The sequence below is a fragment of the Erythrolamprus reginae genome, chromosome 1 (genome assembly GCF_031021105.1).
Source record: "Erythrolamprus reginae isolate rEryReg1 chromosome 1, rEryReg1.hap1, whole genome shotgun sequence".
NCBI lineage: Eukaryota > Metazoa > Chordata > Lepidosauria > Squamata > Dipsadidae > Erythrolamprus > Erythrolamprus reginae.
In genome coordinates, this window is record NC_091950.1 from 156,960,791 (window position 1) to 156,977,539 (window position 16,749).

Below are 16,749 nucleotides of genomic sequence, written 5' to 3' on the forward strand. Positions count from 1 at the left end.
TATTTCCAAAATGGCGCTGCCCAGCATTTTCGCGGGCTTTTTGCGCTTACCCCCCTGCTTTCGCCGCCTATTCGGGCTCACCCAGCCCATTCTCGGTCGTCCGGTCCTCGATGGACCTCTCACAGGCCAGCAGTGGCGATTTTAGCTCTGGCGGCGGCGGCGGTAGCCTCCGCGGCTTTTCCCTCTCGTCGCTTAACAGCTGATCCGGGCTCCGGCGCTGTTCGAAAACCCCTCCGGGGGCATTTGTCCTCCTCGAGCCTCCCAGTGGGGGGGCGGACCCCCCCACATTCGGCTCGCAGCCCTTGTTTGACCGCTGGGGCCAGGGACTCCGGGCTGAGGTGCTCCTCTTGGGGGCAGTTCCCTCGGGGGGAAGCAGCCCCTAAGGAGATCGTTGGGGGTGTTGTCCGCGGAGGACAGAGACCCCTTCCTCCAACGCTGATCAAATCTGTAAGGAGACAAAAGAAACAAGATTAAACTGGTAAACAACAGTCAAATTTCTTTAAGTAAAACTCAGTATGTCTCTACTCTGGGACTGAGTTTTTAAAACTGAGCTCATGGGGGACTGCAAGGGGGCGGTACCTATTATTATGCTAATTTTTTACTCAGTCTCTACCAATAGGATTGGTTAAATACCCATGTTGGACTCTCCTTCCAGATGCAGTGGAGAATGGACCATTACATTTTCTACAATTATCTACCTTATCTTATATTTATTAAAATTTAGGGCATCATCCTATAACTATGGTAATTTTATCCGGTAAATCTCATTTTATCAAATCAGAAACAAAACATTTATCAGCCAAGTGGTCCAATTTTAATGTTTGATTACTTTTTAGTTCTTAGTTTGCAAATCCATTACATATTAGTACTTTATGAATAGTGCTGCTAGAAGAAAAATAATACAAGTCTTGATTCAGCAGAAAAGCAAAAAGGAAGTTCGAAAGAAAGTTTTTTTTTCCTGCTATAAAACCATGTCAAAAATATGCATGTAGCATGTGCTTCCTAGTATTTGCATAAGTCCAGATTCACAGAGAATGTATAGATCATCCAGTGGGTGAGAATGCAGGTGTTAACTGCATTGTGTTATACATATTTAGAGACAAGACATGCTATTCATACATTATCTTGTAGCTCATAGTTCGTAGCACTAAAAGCCTTCCAAATATTTTCTGCTACTCTGGAATTCCAGCATTTGGGAGTACAGTAATAGCAAAATGTCAAAAGTAGCTTTCAGTAAATCTGACCTTAACAACCTATTTCATAGAATTACTTGCAGTCAGAGATGCAGTGATGCAATATGTTACATTTATTTATAAAATTATTTATATATTTGCTTTTATGTAGACTCTTAATTTCAAGAGTACAAGAGAATTTGAAAATATTAAAGTACATAGATTTAATGAAGTATAAGTCGAGGAACATGTTTTAGTTCAGCTTATCTATTTTTTTTTACATATATTTAATAGAATTTCAGAGCTGCAAAGGGATGGCTGGAATAGTAGTCTTTTTACTGCTATATAACTAAGAATCAGAAATGTGTGTTATTACTGCAAATCATTTAAAGACCAAGCAACAGGTGCAGATCCATCAACCCATTATCTAATTATTATTAATTGTTGTTAATGGTAATTAATAATTAAGTAATCCTGATCAGAAACCTCTAGAATTAACGACAGAAGCCTTTGTCAAGGTAACCTATACAAACTTTCCAGAAGGTAAGACAAGGCAATTTATTCTCAACAGACATTTCAACTATAAATTCTAACTCTCCAAAACAGACAAATGAATAAAAATAAAGCACATTTGGGAAACATGAAGCAAACATATTGCGCACACAATATCACATCTAGTATAAGTGTTATTCACAACTTATACTAGAAAACTGTTCAACTCACTTCGTAAGATAATTATCGTGGCATTCATAATAAGCATTTGACACAGATGGTTTCACTATTATAATGCATAATGAATACCAACAGTTAAAATTTATTTCCACAAATAAAATATTAGGATTAGACTGTGAAACTCATCTTCTAGATATCACTGCACTAATATCAACAATTTAACTCTTAGTTATGCATTAAAAGCCCCTTTCCTCACATCTTCCCAAATCCTGAAGAAAGATTAAGGCAGAGTCACACGTACACATATAGGCTCATTTAATAGGAACACACATAAAATTAAGAAGAGGAAAATGTACGTACAGAAAGCAACTTCAAGTAACTTTCTGGAGTTGGAAACATGTTGTGCTTTCCCTCTTACCAATGCATCTGCCACAGCAGTCTCCAGATCTGTGCTTGTATTCAGAACTCGCATTGCATTCATAGAAGCAGGCAACCTGCTTGGCTGGCCAAGCCCAAACCGTTCTGCACAAAAGACAAGAGTGAAAGTCATCATTACATAAGTTCATAGCCCTTTGGAATATTAATAAGGCCATTGGCTGCTTTAATTGTTACTGGGTCCAGGTTTTAGGAGTTACTATGAGGCTATAATACAAAGTCAAACAAATTCTGTGTATATGGTTAGAAAAGAGGGACAGGAGCGGGATTATTATTTAAACTCTTTTATAATAATGGTTAAATGTAACTACTTTTGAATATGCTAACTTTTTCAAAGGAGGAAGTGTAAGAACTATGGCAAAGTTCTTCAATTTAGTAAGAAACTTGCAGTAATATATTGTTAATTCCTTAACTTACTTCTAAGTTTTACAATAGTATTTTTATGTTTATTTAAGTCTTAATCTAAATAGTTCCAATTATTCTGATTGTTGTGTATTTGTATTCTTGCTGGTTAAAGTTTAGTGAAAACAGAACCAAGAATTAAAAGTAAGGCTGAAGCAATTTGTACCATTGATCAACAAAAAATTAAAAATGAGATTTAAAAAAAATCATACCCTTTTCCCATTGTATTTGGAAGATGAATAAATATTCATAGATCATCAAATAATTTAAGATTTCCCCACTCCAATCTCTTAATAAAGATAAAGATAAATGTTATACTTAAAAAATTAATTTTAGCCCATTAAAATTGTTTTAGATTTACTAATTTGTGGTTTTTAAAGTCATTATTTTATCTTAAATCTAAATAGTAAATTATGATTTTTTTTGTAAGTACAGTGATACCTTGTCATACGAACTTAATTGGTTCCGGGAGGAGGTTCGCAAGGTGAAAAGTTCGTAAGACGAAACAATGTTTCCCATAGGAATCAATGGAAAAGCGATTAATGTGTGCACGTCCAAAATTCACTTCTTTTGCCAGCCGAAGTGCCCGTTTTTGCGCTGCTGGGATTCTCCTATAGGAAACCCCACCTCCGGACTTCCGTGTTTTTGCGATGCTGCAGGGGAATCCCAGCATCACAAAAACGGGTGTTTTGCTGGCAACTGAAGTCCGGAGGTAGGGTTTCCCAGCGAGGAAAGCTTTAGCAAAATCGCAGCATCGCAAAAACACCTAAGTCCTTGAAACCCCACCTCTGGACTTCCGTTGCCAGCGAAGTGCCCGTTTTTGCGATGCTGGGATCTCCCTGCTGGGATTCCCCTGCAGCATCGCAAAAACGCAGAAGTCCGGAGGTGGGGTTTCCCATGGAGGGAGCCTCAGGGGAATCCCAGCAGGGCAAAAATGGGCAACGGAAGGTCCATAGGTGGGGTTTCCCAATGAGGGGAGCCTTCGCCTGTCAGCGGAAGTCCGGAGGGGCGGCATCCCAGCGGTGGGGGTGGGTTCGTAAGGTGAAAACAGTTCGGAAGAAGAAGCAAAAAAATCTTAAACCCCGGGTTCGTATCTCAAAAAGTTCGTATGACGAGGGGTTCGTAAGATGAGGTATCACTGTATACTATATGAAAGCATTCTCCAACCTTGGCAACTTTAAGACACGTTGACTTCCAATTCCCAGAATGCCCAAGCAGTTTGTACATCCTAAATTTGCCAAGATTGGAAAACACTATTATAATGGAGAAGTAATGCAGTATCAGAATAAATTTGCATTTTTCAATATTTCATTAACAGATTGATTTACCAATAATCTTTTAAAAAAGAATTGTCACAACCACCATTTTCCTTCCTCATCAATGAACTCCTAAAGGCTTAATTGTGGGAGATTTTAAAATAGTGATCCCAATAAAGGCAATTAGCTGCATATAACTGATGTAAAGGGAAATATACTTCCTATGCACTGCAAAATATCTGTTCAATGGTGTCCAATTAATATTGTGAATATAATAAATTAGTTTATTTCCATTTATTTGTTTGTTTAACTAAGTCCTTTTCATTTGTAGTCCCATTAAACTGGATTTCATAGTATGGTATTTAGCTATGCTAGAGGATGAATGTACAAATCTTTGTTATTTGTTGGTAACAGCAAATATACTTTTTATGTTAAGAAAGTGAATGTAACTATTTAAAGGGCACTCTAATTTAAACATAACATTTATTTAAGCAGTGTTATGATTTCAACTCTAATGCACAGAAATGTCTTTCAATATCAATTGGAGAAAATGACAACAACAATCGATATAAAAACCTAGAAACAGAAAAATATTACTGGGAAATATTATTTATGAAACAATTTTAAGCCTTTGCAGACAAAAATTCCATTAAACTTTATAATGTATTTGTTAATTTTCCACTAAGGGAACAAGATCAGATCAATGTTGTGAACAATTATTGCTGCTAATGTGAAGAAAGCAAAATTAAACACCTTTGAGCATTGTGGTAATGCCATTTAAAAGAGTTTGATATTTTTCAAATTTTACTAAGATCATACAGTTTACAACAAGCACATTTTCTAAAAAAAATATATACATTACATGCGAAAATTAAATGTCTAATGAAAACCTGCTTTGAAAAGGAATTGATGAAGTTTACAGAGAAAGAAAAACTATATGTAATACTATCTCCTTTTTTAATGCATGTAGTTGCTGAAGCAGCACAGATGCTTGTTTCAAACATCAGCTTTGCTCCAAGCAGGAGGCTTTGGTGAAATAATGATAATGAACATGAGAATTCAAATGTATTTCCATGTCATTTTGTTCATTCAGCATAGTATCTTAAGGCCCAATAAATATTTGTACATTACGAAAATATATTGCAGTTCCCTATTAACAAATTGAGCAGATCATTTCAAAGTTGAAATCAAACATAGGATAACTTGATTTTTCAGTCCTTTAGTTTCAATCTCTGGAATTTCACCCCACTTAAATTTTGCATAATTATCGCTAATAACATTTTTCAAAATAATTTAAGTATGACTGGGTTTCTACTCAATTGGGGTGCAGTGGGGAATGTATACACAAGTATAAAAAATGCAATGTTGTTCCACTAAAAACATGTGAGCATGTAGACTGTAGGTTTTGCTCACAGACATTGCAAGTCAGTGGCATCACTGTATCAAGAACCTAGTTCCATTTCCTAAGATGACATCCCATGAATATTACTTGACTAGTTTTGGGGCATGAGAAATTAGTAATTGTTGGAACAATGGGAAAAGAATTTATCATGAATATGCAGTTATTGTTTTTTTAAAAAAACAATAAACTTTACGGGACTGCATTTTGATTTGATACTGTACAGAATAATCATTTGACAAGTCCAATTATAAGTAAAAGCATATTTGCATCCCAGTTTGACTACTGATAACCCCTGTCTAAAGGGAAGTTTTGGGAAGCAAAAAAAAAAGGTTCTTATATAAAGGGTGAAAGTCTTACTCCATCTTATTCCAACCAAACTGAAATACTCAAATTTCTAGAAGAACCAGTCCTAAACCTGGCTTCGTGTAGTTTTAAATAAAAATTATCATTGCATTAGAAAAGGAAAGATAGTTTTTAAAAGACATGGATAATCAAAATGGCAAAGTAAAGTTGCAAGCCTTTAAAATATTCAATAGAAACAACTAAATTAAATCACATTAAGTATATCTGACATGCAACTTTATGTCCCACTTTTTAGCGTATGAACAGCAACAAGGATGATGGTGGTAGTGGTGGAGGAGGCGGTAGTGGTGATGATGAAAGAATGGACTTCTTCACTGGATTATATTCTGTATTTTTCAGTTCCTGTCTAGACTATAACTCTATCAAATAAATTTATCTCAGGAGCATGAGCAGAAAACTGTAATAAATCCCAGACGGCTCTAAAGCTATTATATTGATAGAGAATAGCTCACAGGTAGTCCTCGCTTAATGACCATTTGTTCAGCAACCGTTTGAAGTTACGATGGTGCTGAAGGAATCAAAGTTACAGACTTGCAGTGGCCCTCCTGTCATATGATCAAAATTCAAGACAAAAATGCAGGCACTTTACAGCTGCAGTGTGTACTTCAAATCCCCCACCTGCCTATCTTCCCTTATCTCTGCCTTTTTAGCCACCCTGCACTCTGTTGCTGCTGCCTCTTGCTGACCATCGCTGTCTTCTCCTCTCATTGCTGACAAGACATGCCTGACTGAGGCAGCTGCTGGCTTTTGCAAGGCTTTGGTAATGTTTCCCAAGGGCTCTATGCAATACTTGGATGCCTCACAAAAAGGCCAGCAAATGCCTCAATCAGATGTTCCTCATCAGCAGGAGGGGGGAGAGTGGAGTGTAGGGTGGCCAAAAAGGAAGACATGGGTGGGAAGACAGGCAGGGGCAGTTGAAGTGGAGGCAACCATAGCAAAACAGAAGCATGAGGTCCTTGCTGAATGACCACAATCAGGACTATCAGAACTGCTGTTGCTACGCCGTGTGGTCATGTGATGTTTTGCTTAATGACCGTTTTGCTTAGCAATGGAAATTCCAGTCTCAATTGGCATCATAATTGTATTCTATTCACGTACTAAGGCGGGGGTGGGTGGGACTGAGACTTGTGGATAGCCTCTAAAATTGCAAAAGAAAAATTTAAAATCTTTTTGTGGGCACCTCTATTACATAGAAAGATCAGTGGTACTGTGTCATTTTATTTCACTTTTGTTAATAACTTACCTAACACTGAAGAAGCTATTTTAAGAGAAGCTTGTGAAATGGCATTAATGGTCATTAATTAACTGCATGGAAAGAAATATTGTTCCAAGATAATTCAACAATAACAGTAGCACTTAAAAATTATATACCACTTCACAGTGCTTTACAGCCTTCTCTAAGTGACTTACAGAGCCAGCGTATTGCCCTCAACAATCTGGATCCTCTTTTTACCGACCTCAGAAGGATAGAAGGCTGAGACAACAACCTTGAACCTGGTGAGATTTGAACTGCCAAACCGCTGGCAATAGACAGTCAGCAGAAGTAGCCTGCAGCACTGCATTCATTAACCACAGCACCACCATAGCTCTTCAGACTGTACTAATAAACACCAGTAGCATATAAAGCTAGTCATGTGCAACAATTAGATTTACGCCCCAAATTATGTTTTATCAGTGCTGGCCAAGCTTAAGACAACACACATTTGTAGTAGGCTGTATTTTTGGAATAATAAGCCTTATCACCAACAAGTCACGCATTCAAGAAGTGGAGAGACAGCATCAGCAGAAACGATAGATGGGTGAGAAAGTAGGAGAGAAAGAGCAATTGTTTCATGTGTCACTGACCAGTATATGAGTATTAATGGGAGGGCTAAGTGAGCCGGAATTTAATCATCAAAGTCTTGGCAATGGCCTCTAGTCTGTGACACACAAGGACTTTTGTTATAAGCTAGCTTGGATGAAGTCACATACATGACTGGGCCTCACTTAAGTTAAATAACAACCATCTCTTATAGCAAAAGGGACTTCTGTAAATATTCTACATATGAAGCTTTGATGTTAAAAATATATCAATAAACATCATATTCATTCAGTGGGACCTTTTAACTCAAATCAATATAAAGAACGTAAGGAACATTATGGGGGCTGAGTTCTGTGGTCCATATAGTATCAAAACTATTAGGTAGATAGAGGGATGTTTCAGGTATAAATCTAGAATTTACCTGAGTTGAATTCATAAACAAACATTCTCTTCTATTTTATATTATCAGTATTTAAACTTGCATTAAACAGATGTTTAATGTTTCTAGAGTTTTTATTTCAATATTTATATATTCCAAATCCAAGGTAGCATCATAAAGACTTTCTTTTCAACTCTAATTTTTATATAATTTCTTGTCATCAAAGAAGTAGATTAGTTTTTAATTGACCTAAGCAATGTGTTCATTAAACTGACATTCTAAACTACTGTTTCATTTATGTCTCAAAATTATAAACTGTGTGGTTGATAGGAAAAGTTTTGATGGCCATGTACATTTAGCACTAAATGAATTGGTAGTAAAGATCCTTGGTAAAACCTCAGACTTAGATACTCATTCTCTCAATGCCAGGCCAGGAGAAACAAAGTAAAGAAAGATTTGATTTCATTATTCCTAAATTTTCACTACATAGAAACCAAATAATTTGAGATCAAATTAAACTAGCATTAAACTAACAATTATACACTCCACTTTAACAAGCTATTTACTGGCTTATCTATAAAATCATGCCAAGGACTAGCTAATGCAATTTTCTCCAACTGGTATTGTACAGATTTTTATATTCTGAGCCCACCAAAATTGTTGAGTGGCTATGATGATTTAGAATGGTGAGAACTATAGTGAAAACAGCTGGAACACCTGAGACCAAGAAATGTTTATGAAAGTAAAATGAGATTGTGGCTTATTATTTCTCCAAAACACTTTTATGAAAAGGGGAAATAAAATATTTGTGTTCTGGCTGTCCGTACAGGGTCTTTGTATTCCTGCACAGACTCTGATTTAGCAGTATGTGTGATCCTAATCAGTAATGTATTAAAAATTCAAAGCTGAATGCTGACCCTCTTCCTTAGTTGCATTAATCTCATTAGCTAGTTACTCACTAATGAACAATTGCTATGGTTGCTTTTCATAGATATAAAAAGGAGGAAGTTACAGTGTCCTTCCTTAGTACTTCCTGAGAGGTACGTGGGAAATATATGACAATACTCTATTGGCCGTTAGAATATTGTTTGATTTCCAGAAATAACATTAAGCAAAAGAATAAAAATTGGCAAAAACAAAAAAAAATCAAAAATAGAAAATGACAAAAGCATGTTAAATAATAATCTCATGATGATCCCACATGCTAAGTGCTGAATGATGTTTGTGAGAGCAAATGTTACAAAGGTAATAAAAAAAGAGACAATATTAAGAAGCAGATTCATGCAGTTAGCACTTGTTCACCTGACTGCCCAACAGAATCAGCAGTGGAGAGAGCACTAGTGGATCTGGAATGACGTCGAGAGGCTGCAAGTAAAAGGAATGGCAACACCCACAGAATTAACACACAAGTACTTCAGACAAAAACAATGCCACAATCCAAAGGAGATGCATGTGATTCACTACCAACACTGGGATTACACAGGGAAAAGAAATGGCATTGTGTATGAATGGACTTGAAAATCAATTGCGAGTCCCATGGTAAGTCTGACAGAGAGTTTCTTGCATACACTCCCTCCACCCTCAACTATGGAACAATACGATGCATGGAAAACAAAAGGAATAATCTCTAAGCCTTCCAGTTTGTATGAAATCCAGCAGAGATAGATAACAATAATCACCTGTTGACTACAGGTGAATCATCATGTCAACATGAAATGACTAACTCAGCAATAATAGGATTTAAATGTAAACAATCCAAATCCTAAAGTGAGAGGCACAATGAATTCTTAGAAAGTGTGCTTGCAATTATAAAATTATTTCATTCAAATATGTAAAACCCCATAATCAATAAAAAGACAGTTTATAGTCAAAGACAAAATAAATTAGTGCAGGAAAACAACAGACAACAGGAAGTAACCTTCATTTAACATAGTGAGCATATGAATTATACTTAAAACAAACAAAGTATTTATTATTCAAGCACTTATTAATTTGATTGCAAAGCTATTTTATGCAGATTCAGTTCATTAATCCATCTCTTCCAAATCATATTCGATCTAATAGTCAATGGATTGCCCATGGTTCACAAAAAAACTTTTTGAAAAGTTCCTATCTGGAACAAATATGTGTAGTCAGAAATTGGTCCTTGGGACTTTCTTCATCCAAACCTTATTCTTATTCTAACAGAACTCCCCAAATGCACATGGTATTGTCCATGTATAAACTCGGGTACAATATTGAATATGTGGATTTTGACTAACAGGCAAAATTATTAAAATGGGATAGTTGAAATACCACTAATTGGGTTACAGATGGATAGAACTGAATACCTGAGAAGAAAAGATGTAATAGCAAGAGTTATTTTAACCACATTCACAGTGTTAATAGCTCTAAAGTGAAAATGTTTCTCGTGTACAAAACTTTAAAACTCACCAAAACTTAACTAAAATTATAATTTATATTGACATAAGCTCTTTAAATAAACAAAATTACATGCAATGTGGAACATGGCATGTAAATAATTCCAAGACTAAACTAAATATAAGAGGTTGGAAATTGTTACTTGCTCGAATAGGTTTCTACAACGTTGCTGCAGAATAAAATAGCTCAATCTGTAGAATTACTGTATGTTCTGACAGGAGGAAAACATAGTAATAGCATATAATTAAGGAGAAAAAGAAATAACTTGTTCAACAGGAAACCACGTAAGACTGTTATTTTAATTCTGGGGTTGAACTGAAGAATTATAAAGAAGATATTTCTAATGAACCTAGGAAACGAAGCACAAATTGCTCCTATAAAAAGACTAAATTGCATTCTTGAAGTCAAATCAATTGCAACATTTGCAGGTTGAGGACAAGCAAATCATGTTGAAACCCTGGAAGGTTTCTATGCAATGTAGATAATTCTATAATTTATGATTTCTTTGGGTGAATTGGGCACAGCCATAAATACATACACATGCAGGGAGAAGCACAATGAAAAAACTTTGCTAATCAAGAAGCATCAGCAAAAAAGCCTGAAGATGCAGAAGCTCCATTATTTTTGAACCATCTCTTTATTCAACAGATTCATGGTTCTCAAACTTTTATTTCCTACTAACCGTTTTAAAATTGCTAGTATTTTGAAGGAATTATTTATTAATTATTTCTTTCCTTCTTTTTTTCTGAAAAATAAATTATTATTTTTTTAAAATGAACTGGTGCTGTTCTATATATACCAGTCTTACAAGCTTAGGTGATATCATCTGACTTCGCTTATAGCAGCATTTATCTCAATCATCTAGATAGAAAATTATACGCTGGGAGAAGGCGTGATTAAAAAGATGAAATACTCAGTCTCAAGACCGGAAGGACAAAGTGACTACCCGCTCATGGCTTCTCTCTCCCCATCCTAGGGAGAATAGTGCAGTCATTGTTAATTAAAGCATTTAGAAATCTTCAATGGAGTTTGCAGCCTATCATAGTTTCATGGGCATATTTTGCACTGAATCATCCAGAGTTAAAAACAAAAGGACCGGGAATTTGTTTAAAAATAAAACAATCCACAATTTTTTGAATTATATAATAAAATGCTAGCTAATAACAGTGAAGTTGGAATAATGCTAGAAGTAGATTCTGAGAAGTTATTGACAACTGTGAGAGTAATCATGAATCACTCTCTATTAATATTAGTAGTTTTTATTAATATGTGCTTGGCTATTTGTAATTCGTAGTCTTCGGAGAGGGGCGGCATACAAATCTAAGTAATAAATAAATAATTATCAGCTATTAAAACTGAATGGGATGGGAAATAAATGAACTTCTGGTTCTCCTTAGGTGGTAATTGGTCAGAGCCGAAGCTATAACTGACCTATTGACCAGTACATACTTTCTGATAGAAGAGGAAACAATAAAAATATTCAAGATTTTTAAATATCCAGGAAAATTTGGTAAATATTCTTCAATATTTCTTGGCAATCCAGTATTAGATGAATCCCTATTGAAACTAAATTTAGTCTTCCTAAAATCTGGATTACACCCCCCCCCCCCCACACACACACACCAAGGACAAAATTTACAATTTTAAGTGTCCTGAAGCTGAAGAAAATCCATATTAGATATTTTGTTTCATGGATTTTATGAGATAGATCCAATTCATAAAATGTAGTCAAAGGAATGAAATAAAAGTAAATTAATTTATTATTATTTAATAATAAATACAATACTAAAGCTGAAATCTCAGCCACGTATTCCATTAGCATCACACACTTTTAGGATGCCTTTAAAACATTAAAATTAATACCTTCAATACATCAAATAGGCTTAATGTCTAGTAAAACAGAAATAGGGAATCTGCATTAACTACCAATTTATCTTTCAGTGGTTGCAGCAAGCATGCTCAAAGATGAAACATCTTATATTTGGGCACAGGTTCTTCATTCCGGCTCATAATAGCAGCAGTAAGAAGCCTTCACCCTTTCTTTTATAGCAGCAAGGAAAAGTGAGATATTCCTCTGCATTCTGTAACAGATTTTAAAATAATCCCCTGTGGGCCTTAGCTAACTCAAGTTTTTATAATTTTTATTTATTTATTTACATTGAAACTGTTGGTTTAGATCAGCGTTTCCCAACCGGTGTTCCGCGGCACACTGGTGTGCCGCGAGACATGGCCAGGTGTGCCGCCAAGCTTCAGCTGGGCGGGGCGCTGCCGGTACTCCCGCTCGCAGCTGTCTCCTGCTCGATGCCGCGGTTTTCGGCGCTCTCCTGCTGGGCCCCAAAGAAAGAAGGCAGGAAGAAGGAGAGCTCCATTCTTCGCACCTTTTTCCCGCCTTCTTTCTTTGGGGCCCAGCAGGAGAGCGCCGAAAACCGCGGCATCGAGCAGGAGGCGGGGGACAGCTGCGAGCGGGAGCCCCAGGACGGAAGTACCGGCAGCGCCCCGCCCAGCTGGAGCTCCTCTTTCGTCGACGGCAAGTGTCCGATGGGAGCGGGGGGGGTGGCCGCAGCGGCCGCAGGCAGTCGGGGGAGATGGCGGCGGCGAGAGGGAGCGCTCTCTCGCTCTCTCTCAGCTGACTGCAAGTGGGAGCCCTGACGGTGGCGGTTGGACGTTCTGCTGGACGTCGTACATGCTGGCGCTGCGTGCCTGGCATATACGGTGTCCAGCACCACGTCCAGCTGCCGCCGTCAGGGCTCCCGCTTGCAGTCAGCTGAGAGAGAGAGAGAAAGAAAGAGAGACATATAAGAGGCAGAGAGAGAGAGAAAGAGAGACATAGCAAGAGAGGCAGAGAAAGAGAGACAGAGCAAGAAAGAGAGACAGCAAGAGAGGCAGAGAAAGAGAGATAGAGAAAGAGAGAGAAAGAGAGACATAGCAAGAGAGGCAGAGAGAGAGAGACACACAGCAAGAAAGAAAGACAGCAAGAGAGGCAGAGAAAGAGAGATAGAGAAAGAGAGAGAGAAAGAGAGACATAGCAAGAGAGGCAGAGAGAGAGAAAAAGAAAGAGAGACATAGCAAGAGAAAAAGAGAGACTTAGCAAGAGAGGCACAGAGAGAGAGAGAAAGAGAAAGAAAGAGAGACATAGCAAGAGAGACAGAGAGAGAAAGAGAGATAGCAAGAGAGGCAAAGAGAAAGAAAGAGACATATAGCAAGACAGTGAAAGAGAGAGAGAGAGCAAGAGAGAGAGAAAAAAGCAAGAAAGAGATAGCAAGAGAGACAGAGAGAGAGAGCAAGGGAGAGAGAAAGACATAGAGGAAGGGAAGGAGGGAGAGAGAAAGAGAGCAAAAAAGAGAGGAAGAAAGAAAGAAAGAGGGATGGAGAGAGAGAATGAAGGGAAGGAAGGAAAAGAGAGAAAGAGGGAGAAATAGAGCGAAAGGGAGGAAGAGAGAGGGTTTTTTTGTCCAAACTTTTCTTTAGCCCGCCCCCCCCCCCTTTCAGTGTTCCCCAGGATTTTGAAAATACGAATAATGTGCCGCGGCTCAAAAAAGGTTGGGAAACACTGGTTTAGATGCAATCCCAAATCATTTTGGGATTGCACATCTAGAACTATCTCCATCTATTTTCAGGAAAGAAACACAAGAAAAATATAGCAGAACTTCAAAATGCACATACTTCAGTTAACTAAAGTATATTTGTGTATGTGTACATGTGTGTGTGGGGGGGGGGGGAGGAATACCAAAAAAATCCTAATCCATTCACAAGCAAAACAATTCACACACTTTATATCCCATTAAAACTTCGAGGTTCAGGCTTGATTCCATAAATTGCTCATCTATGACTTTGGGGGTGGGGGTGGAGCAACACTGTTTTTTATTTATTTATTTATCTAATTTATTTATTTATTTATTTATTTATTTATTTTTGTTTATTTAATTGGATTTGTATGCCGCCCCTCTCCGAGGACTTGGGGCGGCTCACAGCATATACAAAAGCAGAACAATATAAATCCAATTAATATTACATTAAAAACAACCCTTCAATTCAATTAAAAGAAAGTAAAACCTATCGAACCAATCATTCAACACTTCATACTTAAAACATTCATTGATCAGGGGGAAGATCTAAAAGTCCCAAGCCTGGCGGAGTTTTTAAGCTCTTTCGGAAGGCGAGGAGGGTGGGGGCAGTGCAAATCTCTGGGGGCAGCTGATTCCAGAGGGTCGGGGTTCCCACAGAGAAGGCTCTTCCCCTAGGTCCCACCAGCCGACATTGTTTGGTCAACGGGACCCTAAGGAGGCCAACTCTGTGGGATCTCACCGGTCGCTGGGATTCGTGCGGCAGAAGGCGGTCTTCGGAGATAATCTGGTCCTATACCATGAAGGGCTTTATACGTCATAACCAATACTTTGAATTGTGCCCGGAAACAGATTGGTAGCCAATGCAGTCCGCAGAGTGATGACGAGATGTAGGCATTTCTTGGAATGCCCAAGACTGCTCACGCAGCTGCATTTTGGACGAGTTGAAGTTTCCGAACACTCTTCAAAAGTAGCCCCATGTAGAGAGCATTGAAGTAGTCGAACCTCGAGGTGATAAGGGCATGAGTGACCATGAGCAAAGACTCCCTGTCCAAATAGGGCCGCAACTGGTGCACCAGGCGGACTGGGAAAACACCCCCTTCGAAACAGCTGAAAGATGGTGTTCTAAAGTTAGCTGTGGATCGAGGAGGACGCCCAAGTTGCGAACCCTCTCTGAAGGGGTCAATAATTCCTCACCCCAGGTGATGGACAGACAGATGGACGTGTCCTTGGGAGGCAGTACCCACAGCCACTCCATCTTGTCTGGATTGAGTCTGAGCCTGTTGGCACCCATCCAGACCCTGACAGCCTCCAGACACCAGCACATTACTTCCACTGCTTCGCTGAGTGGACATGGGGTGGAAATGTACAGCTGAGTGTCGTCAGCGTACTGATGGTAACTCACCCCATACCCTTGGATGATCTCACCCAGCGGTTTCATGTAGATATTAAACAGCAGAGGGGAGAGAACCGACCCCTGAGGAACCCCACAAGGTAGGGACTAGGAGTCAACCCCTGCCCCCCTGCTAACACTGACTGCGACCGACCAGAGAGGTAGGAGGAGAACCACTGTAAAACAGTGCCTCTCACTCCCAACCCCTCCACTCGGCGCAGAAGGATACCATGATCGATGGTATCGAAAGCCACTGAGAGGTCAAGAAGCACCAGGACAGAGGATAAACCCCTGTCCCGGGCCCGCCAGAGATCATCCATCAGCGCGACCAAAGCAGTTTCCATGCTGAATAAATATTTTTATTGGTTTTTTCAAATATAAATACACACACAACATAAAACAGGTGCTTTGTGCACACCACCAGAAAAAACATTCACACCCCACCACCAAATCAGGGGTGTTTCTTGTATAAATATTTATTTATTAATTAGATTTGTATGCTGCCCTTCTCTGAGGATTCGGGGCGGCTCACAGCATGTAATATAACAATACAACACCAAGGCAAATCTAATTAAATTTAAAATTACAGTTTAAAAGTCCAATATTTAAAAACAATCATACTAGTTCAGTCATACAACGTATCTCATTTCATTGGTCAGGGGGCTGAAGCCTAATTGCCCCAAGCCTGGCGATATAGGTGGGTGGGGGCAGTGCAAATCTCTGGGGGAGGGCTGATTCCAGAGGACTGGCTCCCCCACAGAGAAGGCTCTTCCCCTAGGCCCAGAGATCATCCATCAGCGCAACCAAAACAGCTTCCGTGCTGTAGCCGGGCCTTAATCCTGACTATTGAGGGCTCAGATAATCGGCTTCATCCAAGGACCTTTGGAGCTGGAGCGACACCACCTTCTCAACAGCCTTCCCCATAAAGGGAGGGTTGGAGACTGGATGATAGTTATTAAATATAGCTGGGTGCAGGGAAGGCTTCTTGGGGAGAGGGCGTAGAAGTGCCTCCTTGTAGGGAGCCGTGAAGGACCACCCCCTCAGAGAAGTGTTGACAATCTCCTGGACCCAGCTCCATGTCAACTCCCTGCTGGCCGAAACCAGCCAGGAGGGACACAGGTCCAACAAACAGATGGTGGAGCTCACAGCTTCCATGGCCTTGTCCACTTAATCAGGTGTCACCAGGTCAAACTCCCCCCATACAGATGGACTAGGACAGGCCCCTGTCATCTCGACTGATTCGTTGTCAGCTGACACTGCATTCCAATTGGAGTCAAGGTCTGTCTGGATACAAGCGATTTTATCAGCAAAAAATATATGAAAGTCCTCAGCACTACCCTATAAGGGCTCATCAACTCCCTCCTGGTTAAGGAGGGAGTTGCCTCCTTTGCCACTTTGAACGCCACTTAATACAAGCTCTTTAAAGTGTTCAGTCGGATTCAGATTTACTTTTCCTCCACTGCATGTCTAGACATTTCTTCTGCCGTTTC

The 16,749-nt window shown here is 39.1% G+C and overlaps 1 protein-coding gene across 1 annotated transcript in view; it reads right to left on the reverse strand.

Moving 5' to 3' along the window:
* CLASP1 (cytoplasmic linker associated protein 1) overlaps positions 1-16,749 on the reverse strand; it is a 273,270-nt gene that overhangs the window by 69,354 nt on the left and 187,167 nt on the right. The window contains exon 23 of the mRNA XM_070730165.1: positions 2,263-2,366. Within this exon, the coding sequence (XP_070586266.1) occupies positions 2,263-2,366 (104 nt within the window). The remainder of the gene's footprint in view (positions 1-2,262; positions 2,367-16,749) is intronic.